The sequence below is a fragment of the Juglans regia genome, chromosome 3 (genome assembly GCF_001411555.2).
Source record: "Juglans regia cultivar Chandler chromosome 3, Walnut 2.0, whole genome shotgun sequence".
Lineage (NCBI taxonomy): Eukaryota > Viridiplantae > Streptophyta > Magnoliopsida > Fagales > Juglandaceae > Juglans > Juglans regia.
The window spans coordinates 21,100,082-21,110,222 of NC_049903.1; the positions used below are offsets into that span (position 1 = coordinate 21,100,082).

The 10,141-nt window shown below is 35.9% G+C and overlaps 2 protein-coding genes across 2 annotated transcripts; both read left to right on the forward strand.

Moving 5' to 3' along the window:
- Nucleotides 1–3,866: 3,866 nt before the first annotated feature.
- Nucleotides 3,867–4,833, forward strand: LOC118348004 (MDIS1-interacting receptor like kinase 2-like). Its single transcript, XM_035688722.1, has 2 exons — nucleotides 3,867–4,764; nucleotides 4,802–4,833. Exons 1-2 carry the CDS (start codon nucleotides 3,867–3,869, stop codon nucleotides 4,831–4,833), a joined length of 930 nt encoding a protein of 309 aa, XP_035544615.1.
- Nucleotides 4,814–7,236, forward strand: LOC108997601 (MDIS1-interacting receptor like kinase 2-like). The gene is made up of 2 exons (XM_018973947.2): nucleotides 4,814–5,802; nucleotides 6,677–7,236. The coding sequence occupies exons 1-2, from the start codon at nucleotides 4,839–4,841 to the stop codon at nucleotides 7,057–7,059; spliced, it is 1,347 nt and encodes a 448-aa protein (XP_018829492.2). The 5' UTR covers nucleotides 4,814–4,838; the 3' UTR covers nucleotides 7,060–7,236.
- Nucleotides 7,237–10,141: the final 2,905 nt, after the last annotated feature.

The window sequence follows — 10,141 nt, forward strand, 5'->3', positions numbered from 1 at the left end:
ACAAAAATGGGTTTCAAAACTTATGGGCTATGATTTTATTGTTGAATATAAGAAAGGGAAGGAGAATCTTGTAGCTGATGCCCTTTCTAGACATAGCTCCGAGGCAGAAGTCATTATTTCTCTCTTATCCTTACCAACATGGGATTGGATGAGTGAGATTAAGTCACTTTATTCCACTGATCTACAGGTACAGACCCTCTTTCAAAAGCATCAAGAGGGTAACTTACCCACTCCTTACTCGGTGAGAAATGGAATTTTATTCTATAAAAATAGGGTCTATATCCCTGCCCATGACACTCTCATAACCAAGCTTCTCGAATTAGTGCATAGCAGCCCTTTGGGTGGGCACCTGGGTTTTGATAAAACCATGCACAGACTACGTAGAGATTTCTATTGGCTAGGCCAAAAAGCTGCTGTCAAACAGTTTGTCAGAAACTGTGAGGTGTGCCAAACTGTTAAGGTAGACAATACACTACCTAATGGTCTTCTTCAACCCCTACCTATTCCCTCTATACCTTGGTCAGATATATCCATGGATTTTGTGGATGGATTACCCAATTCAAGTGGCTTCAATGCCTTGTGGGTGGTAGTGGACAGGTTTACAAAGTACTCCCATTTTATTCCTCTCACTCACCCATTTACAGCCAAGATTGTGGCGCAGCTCTTTCTGAAGCACATCTTCAAACTGCATGGGCTACCCCGAACAATCATTTCAGACAGGGACTCTACATTTACCAGCAAGTTCTGGAAGGAATTGTTTACGCTCCAAGGGGTACAGTTAGCTTTCAGCTCTGCTTACCACCCTCAAACGGATGGTCAAACAGAAGCTGTTAATAAGTGGGTTGAAAATTATCTCCGAAGCTATGTGGGTGACAGGCCCAAAGAATGGGCAAATTGGGTGGCACTGGCTGAATGGTGCTATAACACCAGTGTGCATGCATCAACTAAAACTACTCCGTTTGAGGCTTTGTACGGTTACAAGCCTCCAAGGTTGATAGATTACACTATGGGCACAGCCAAATTACCAGAAGTTGAAGAAACATTGCAGCAAAGAGACCAGATATGGCCTCTGTTAAAACAAAATCTACTCAAAGCTCAAGACCGCATGAAGAAATATGCTGATAAAGGGCGAAAGGAACAAACTTTTCAAATCGGAGATTGGGTATACCTGAAATTACAGTCGTACAGACAGCTCTCCTTAAAGGCCCGACGCAATCTCAAGCTGTCACCCCGTTTTTATGGGCCTTATCAGGTGATCCAACGAGTTGGTGAAGTCGCTTACCGTCTCGGGTTGCCGGATTCAGCCCAAATCCATGATGTGTTTCATGTCTCGCAGATCAAAAGGAAGTTAGGTCAGCATCAATCGACAGTAGCTACTTTACCACCAGTGGATAAAAGAGGAATCTTTAAGCCCGAACTAGAAGAAGTACTTACCCGACGCATGAAGAAGAGGAACAATCAACCCGTGACTGAACTGCTCGTCCGTTGGCAAGGGCAGACCCCGGAAGAGGCGTCGTGGGAACCATATCACAAGCTCTGCTCCGAGTATCCTCACCTTGTGGGCAAGGTGATTTAATGGGGAGGGCATTTGTTATACGCTGCAGGTCACGAAGCTAGAGAAGATGAACGAAGGCTAACGAAGAGAGAAGAAGAACATGGGGCGGCGGCTAACAAGTGATCGTATATTCCAGAAGACCTAGAAGACTTGCTGGGATAATGGGCTTCAATGGGCCTCACGGAAACACCTTCACGATGGGCTTAACCCAACTCGTAGCTGTTATTCCTTTTATGTAATAAAGAACATCAGGCCCGAGTAGTAAGGGCAGAGTAGTCTTTTTACCATTCTAGTATATATCCTAACAAACTATACGGAAAGAGCATCCAGAATACTTTTCACTTTAATTTAGTTACAATTTGGAGGTGCTCCCCTCGAAGAGAGCTTTATCAGAAATTCAATATACATTTTCATTCCATTTTCATACTCAATCCAAACATTCCAGATCTTGATTGTTACACCCACTCACCCACAAAGCCATGGAAAAATGTTTCTGGTCCCACTCATATTTCAATATGAAATATGAAGATAAAAAAGTAAAATCACATATTTTTAAGTGGATGTACAGAATGTGGGACTTATGTTTAGAATTTTTCTTTTTACAAACGTAGGGTTGGGTGAGAAAAGTCTCCACGTCTATTGAAGTCTTTGACGGGATAAGTGCGGAAGTCTTTTATCTTCGACAAGTGATCATAACTAAAAAGTAAAGACCAAATAATAAGTCGAGCAATAATTTTTCCAATTCGAAGTTCTGTATCTTGCCCAATCTTTTTAACTAATTAAATCTTATTATTGGCTGTGTGAATAAATTAAATATTAGTACGTACAACTTAATCAATTTAATTGGAGTTCAATTTGAAAACTCATTCATTATCCATCCAACGAGCTATATAAAAAAACATTGAAATGAGGAAATATTTCAATTAAACTTTTTCTTTTAAGTAAACGAGCTATATAAAAAAACGAGCTATATAAGTAAACGAGCTATATAATTTTTTTTTTTTTTAGAGATCAACCAAATATTTTTATCTAAAATTAAACTTGACAACTGGTCAATAGTCATACGTACTAATATTTTCAATTTGAATAAAATGAGGAAATCGCATCATATATATTCATTTTTTTAGGTTTTGGAGGCAAAACTTTTGAGTTAAGAAAAAAATTAAGAACTTACGTTCTTTAATAATTTTAGTTGGGGTTAGAATTAGAAAGTTTCATATTTTTTGGAGAATTTGATTAGGTTTTTCAAAATTTTTAATAAGCAAATGAACCTTGTTATTTACTTTTATTTACTTTCTTAACAGTACTACTCCTTTTAATATATCTCACTTTCTATTTTATCAGCAAAATAGAAAAAAAAAATATTGAGGAAAAGGCTGAAAGCGTTATCCAAGAAAAAGCAAAAGGAAGCATCACTACCACATGTTCTTAACCTTTTTCTCATCCGCCCCAAACGTGGGGTTGGGTGAGAAAAGTCTCCACGTCCATCGAAGTGATCTTTGACGGGGTCAGTGCGGAAGTCTTTTTTCATTGACAAGTTATAAGAACAAAAACGTAAAGACCAAACAATACGTCGAACAATAATTTTTCCAATCGAGCTCTGTTTCTTGCCCAATATTTTTAACTAATTAAATCTTATTATTGGCTGTATGAATAAATTATTGACTCAAAAATCTTAACAAAATAATAATATTAGTACAATTTACTCAATTTAATTGGAGTTAAATTTGATTAATTCAAGTTATAAAATTACAAGTCTTCCTGACAATAAAGTGTTTCAAAACTAATTTAGATCGGCGTACTCATTCATTATCCATCCTATGCCGTCATCCAACGGGCCATATAAAAAAACATTGAAAATCCCAAAATTTATAGTTTGAGAAAATAAAAATTATTCAATTATTGCGCCAAGATTCAACTATTAGTATTAATTAATCACATCATCATGTACGTCGTTAAGATGCAATAATACACTTTAAATTCAGTAGTAGTACTGTGTTGAAACTATATATAACATCAATTCACCAAATAGCCGGACCTATATATAATTAATACGTACATGAATATTAGACAATGAGTCGTCGGATATTGCATGCATGTAGGACAAGTCTTGAGGGTCGATTTCAAGGAATAAATGTATTGGCTTTCAAAAGGAAATTTCAATGCAGGCTAGGATGAATATTCATTTCAAGGAAATTTCCAAGATGATTCGTTCAATTATTTCACAGGCCAGCCTAGCTTTAGAGTATCTTTTCTTATATATACAAGTCTAGCCTAGTACTAATCCATCATTACTTACTCATAAATTAAAATGGCAACAACCTCCCTTTCTATTTCCATACCGATACTAGCGATATGGGCTATCTGGATCTTATTATGCAGAAAGTGTTTGGATAATGCACTTCAGCAGCTTGTTGTTGCTGCATCTGGGTCATCTCATGCCCTTCAACTTAAACAAGCCAAGGCTTTGCAGGAGACTGGGTGGTGGCCGTCCACTACTCATGCCCAAGCCAGTAGTAATTATTCAAGTGCATGCCACTGGGATGGTATTACTTGCAATGCTGGTGGAAGCATCACAACCATCGATAGATTTGATCAAGGTTTGAGAGGTCAGTTGATCAAACTCAAATTCTCTTTCTTCCCAAATTTAGTCAGTCTTGATCTTCGTTGGAACTCCCTTACGGGGTGTATCCCACTTGAGATAGGGATCCTAAAGAACTTGGTCTATTTAAGACTTAGTTTCAACATGCTTGTCGGTCCAATCCCTTCCACTCTGGGCCATTTAACTAATTTGAACACTTTAGGCCTTAGTCGGAATAAAATCAATGGATTCATTCCCCCTGGGATAGGGATGCTGAAAAATCTGACCTTTTTATACCTTTTTTCCAACATGCTCGTCGGTCCAATCCCTTCCACTTTGGGTCATTTGATTAATTTGGAATATTTAGACCTTCATCAGAACAAAATCAATGGATTCATTCCTCCCGAGATAGGGATGCTGAAAAATCTAACATCTTTAAACCTTTCTTTGAAGATGCTCGTCGGTCCAATCCCTTCCACTCTGGGTCATTTAACTAATTTGGAATATTTAGACCTTCATCAGAACAAAATCAATGGATCCATTCCCCCCAAGATAGGGATGCTGAAAAATCTAATCTCTTTATACCTTTCTTCGAACATGCTCGTTGGTCCAATCCCTTCCACTCTGGGCCATTTAACTAATTTGAATACTTTAGGCCTTAGTAGGAATAAAATCAATGGATCCATTCCCCCTGTAATATGGATGCTTAAAGATTTGAGCTACCTTAACCTTAGCCATAACTTTATTAGTGGAAAAATACTTATTGCACTTTGGATGATTGCCCCTCTATTGACCTTGGATCTTAGCTACAATAATCTTACAGGCAACATTCCGTCTTCTCTCACTAGTATTGATAGACTCGACTTATCACATAATTCTTTGGAGGGTCAAATTCCAAACGGTTATGATCTGTATCATACATCTCACACATTAAAAGGTAAAAAATCAATCATAACCGAAATAAAAACTTTTGTACCCATCAGCATTTTCCTCGGATTCCTGTTTGGGGGGTGTATTTTCTTGTCCCGTTGCGTGTTCAAAAAAAACCAGATTGAGTCTAAGGGATCAAAGAATGGAAACATATTCTCGATATGGAATTATGACGGACATATTGCATATGAAGACATTATTGAAGCAACTGAGGATTTTGATATCAGATATTGCATTGGAACTGGTGGTTATGGTAGCGTTTACAGAGCAGAATTACCAAGCGGAAATGTGGTTGCCTTAAAGAAACTTCATCAGAGAGAGGCTGAGAATCTAGGTTTCTATAAGAGTTTTATAAATGAGGTGAGGGTGTTAACAGAGATAAGACATCGAAATATTGTGAAGCTGCATGGGTTCTGTGTACATAAAGGATGCAAATTTTTAATTTATGAGTACATGGAAAGGGGAAGCCTATTTTGTGTCCTAAGAAATGTTGATGAAGCTATGGAACTGGATTGGAGCAAGAGGGTAAACATCATCAAAGGCACAGCACACGCCTTATCATACATGCATCATGAATGCATCCCAACAATTGTTCATAGAGATATATCATCCAACAACATTTTGCTAAACTCTGATTTCCAAGCTTTAATCTCTGACTTTGGAACTGCTAAACTCCTTGATCCGAACTCTTCCAATCAAACATTGGTTGCTGGCACTTATGGTTACATTGCCCCAGGTAAATTGTTAATTGATTATTTGGACTCCAACAATGTCATTTAAATTATTTAATTAAGAATATTGAATACAATTATTCCATTAGTCAGTATCTAAACATTTTTAAATATTATTTTTCTTTACTTTTTTTTTTTTTTTGGTCAAATTTGCGATTTATGAATCTTTATCACCAATTAAGCTAAAAGGATATTGAGTTGATAAAACTAAAAAGACATGCAATAAAATCTAAAATCCCAATAATCTAAAATTATAAATTTAATTAGATATATTTGTTTTTCATTTAATTATATGTTTAGCATAATCGCAAATATTAGTTAATAATAATACATTTTGAGAGTGGATAATGAGACTATAAAGGAATAGTCTGCAACTAGCAATAATATAATAATAATATATAGTACCTTCCTTTACTCAAAGTTTCATGATTTAAAAATCATATAATACTAGTCCTAGATTGATCGAATAATCTTCGAGCTAGCTAAATAATCTAAGATATCAATTAAGAATATCATATATAGATTCTAAATATTTTATTTTAAGATATTTCAAATAAATTTAAAATGTTTTTTAAAATTTATAAAAAAATTTAGATTCAAGTTATATCCTCTACGCAAAATAATTAAAAATGTAAATAGTTGATGCTAGAACCCATTTTTGAGAACTTTGTTTATTTTTCAGAATATTATATAATGAAGTTGTCACATCTTTATTTAAAAGATTTTTATTTTAAAACCTATAGATTATTATCGATAACTTGATTAAATATTATTCTTCAATCAATAATTTTACTGTTAAATTATAATTATCAAATTAATTAGATGTATTACTATTCATTAAATGCATTTAGTCCTCATCGTTTTTTCCTTTCTCTATAGAGTTTGCCTACACGATGACAGTTACTGAAAAATGCGATGTATATAGCTTTGGAGTGGTGGCACTAGAAGTATTAATGGGAAGGCATCCAGGAGAACTCCTATCCTCATTATCATCATCATCTCAAAATATGATGCTAAATGAAATATTAGACCAACGCCTACCACCTCCAAATCGTCTAATTGGACAAGAGATTTTGCTTGTTGCTACAATAGCCTTTGCATGCCTGCACACTCAGCCAAAGTCTCGGCCTTTAATGAAATGTGTGTCACAAGAATTTCTCTCTCCCAGGAAGCCGAATGTCATACCCTTGACTAGGATTTCACTCCTGCAACTGAGGAAACAAGCATCATATGTGGCTGGATCAGGATTTGCTTATTGTTAGGGTGTTTTGTGTGATGTCAATGTGTCGTTTACCTTTATCGGCCTATTTTCAAGAAAAATATTATTTGTAAGCATTCTAAATCACCCCATAAACCTAAACTACTCACTTTTCAAGGTTGGAAGTGGCTGAAACAGAATGGGGCCGATGTGTTTGTATGAGATAAGTGTGCAAATAGAAAGTATAAGTGAATTAAGTAAAATCTAATACAGAATTTTAGCAGACTCGTCATTTCTTCTTCATGAACAACAGGCTTTCAGAACAACTTTGATATTAGGATCATCCCCAGCTTCTTTGTCCTACACAAAAAGAAATAAACAAATTTTACATCTAGTTAGAATAGTATCTAGCATAAGAGTTCAGAACTTTAAAGCCTTGAGTGGAGTCTTTCGATACTCCTCTCCGATCTTAGTCGTATAAGAAAATATATTTAGATAAGGTTACAAAATTTGTTAGGAAAAAAAGGAAACTATTGATCAATAACAAATAGATAACAATGGTCATATTGATGATTAACAGTGCTCTGGGCATGAGGAAAAAAGAGAAAGGGGACACGCTATGATGTGGAACTTAATTACCTTGTGAACGAATGAGATGTTAATTTTGCCAGGACCTGCAACTATAATTCCACCTTTCTGCCTAAGAAACAACAAACTTCCACTTGTTAACTTTAAAAATAGGAAAAAAATCATCACTAAGAAAAAAATATTTTCTACCCTAACAGCAGACAACTCATATTTGACAAGCTTAGCAAAAATATATAAAGATCATTATACCAATTGCCCTATTGAAGGCAAGCCTTATAATCTATACACTTCTATACTTTTTGTTTTTCAATTTACGCATTAGTGTAGAGTCAACTGTTGTCAGATTTCTTTGGTGGCTTCATCGAGATCCTGTTTAAGCCACCAAGGGGATTTAGTTGTGATGGATCTAGGTTCTGTTGATAATACCATGAAGTCAAGTCAAGATGCACGTTTTGTTGATAGTTGTTAGGAGTTCAAGAAAAGTACATAACTGGATACTTGCACCTTCTCCAGACGAACAATCATCTGTTCTCTCCAAGCAGCAAGCCTCTTCGTTCCCATCAGCACTTGCACCAACCCTTCTCTCCCTCTCAAATGAAAGACTCATCTTTCATCTTTGACCTTGAAATCCCATCTTGTTCTTCTCATCCCTCTCCAATACCAGGTCTGTACTCCAAATTTACAAGTGTTAGTCATAGAATCCTCAATGTATAAGATTTTCAGAAAGAAAACGAAGATTCACAAATAAAAAAATTGCAATGGTAATCACGATCTAGCTGCAATAAATAAATAAATAAATAAAACTGATAAATTTAAAGCTTATTTATGCTTTCATTCTAAATATCTAAAAAGCAAATTAAATGAAGGGAACAAATAACTGCAGAACAAAAATAATTTGACAGAAATTCAAACAGGCTATCTAATCAATTTCCTCTGTTCAAGGCCCCAAACAATAATCAACAGTATAACCCTTCATTTTCCAATTCTGTAACCTCTAGTTTTGTAGTAGCCAAACAGAGGAGAACAACAAATCAGAAGAAACCCAGGAGAAGGTTGCCCAACAATGAAGAACCCAGAAGAAACTCTATAATTGAAACCAAAATTTTATGTTAACCGAACAATAAAAAGAAAAAAAGGAACTATTTTCAAGTGACAACCAAACACCAAAAAATCAGTTGTTTTCTTGCAAAGAATTTTGCTCAAAACAGTATCCATAACATAATAGTTATACTTCAAAACAAATGGAGCCTAACTGTTATTGTGCCTTACTTACACCTTATTTGGGAGGGGGAATGAGATTTTGAAAAAAGAGTAAAATATGCAATATCTCATTCAAACTCAATGGATCCATTCCCCCCGAGATAGGGATGCTGAAAAATCTAATCTCTTTATACCTTTCTTCGAACATGCTTGTCAGTCCAATCCCTTCCACTTTGGGTCATTTGATTAATTTGGAATATTTAGACCTTTGTTAGAACAAAATCAATGGATCCATTCCCCCAGAGATATGGATGCTGAAAAATCTAATCTCTTTATACCTTTCTTCGAACATGCTCGTCGGTCCAATCCCTTCCACTTTGGGTCATTTGATTAATTTGGAATATTTAGACCTTCGTTAGAACAAAATCAATGGATCCATTCCCCCCGAGATAGGGATGCTGAAAAATCTAACCTCTTTAAACCTTTCTTTGAACATGCTCGTCGGTCCAATCCCTTCCACTTTGGGACATTTGATTAATTTGGAATATTTAGACCTTCGTCAGAACAAAATCAATGGATCCATTCCCCCCAAGGTAGGGATGCTATAAAATCTAATCTCTTTATACCTTTCTTCGAACATGCTCGTCAGTCCAATCCCTTCCACTTTGGGTCAGTTGATTAATTTGGAATATTTAGACCTTCGTCAGAACAAAATCAATGGATCCATTCCCCCCGAGATAGGGATGCTGAAAAATCTAACCTCTTTATACCTTTCTTCGAACATGCTCGTCGGTCCAATCCCTTCCACTCTGGGTCATTTAACTAATTTGGAATATTTAGACCTTCGTCAGAACAAAATCAATGGATCCATTCCCCCCGAGATAGGGATACTGAAAAATCTAAACTCTTTAGACCTTAGTTCGAACATGCTCGTCGGTCCAATCCCTTCCACTTTGGGACATTTGATTAATTTGGAATATTTAGACCTTCGTCAGAACAAAATCAATGGATCCATTCCCCCCGAGATAGGGATGCTAAAAAATCTAACCTCTTTATACCTTTCTTCGAACATGCTCATCGGTCCAATCCCTTCTACTCTGGGACATTTAACTAATTTGGTATCTTTAGACCTTGGTTGGAACCAAATCAATGGATCCATTCGCCCTGAAATAGGGATGCTGAAAAATCTAAACTCTTTAAACCTTAGTTCGAACATGCTCGTCGGTCTAATCCCTTCCACTTTGGGCCATTTAACTAATTTGGGATCTTTAGACCTTGGTAGGAACCAAATCAATGGATCCATTCCCCCTAAAATAGGAATGCTGAAAAATCTAAACTCTTTATACCTTAGTTCGAAC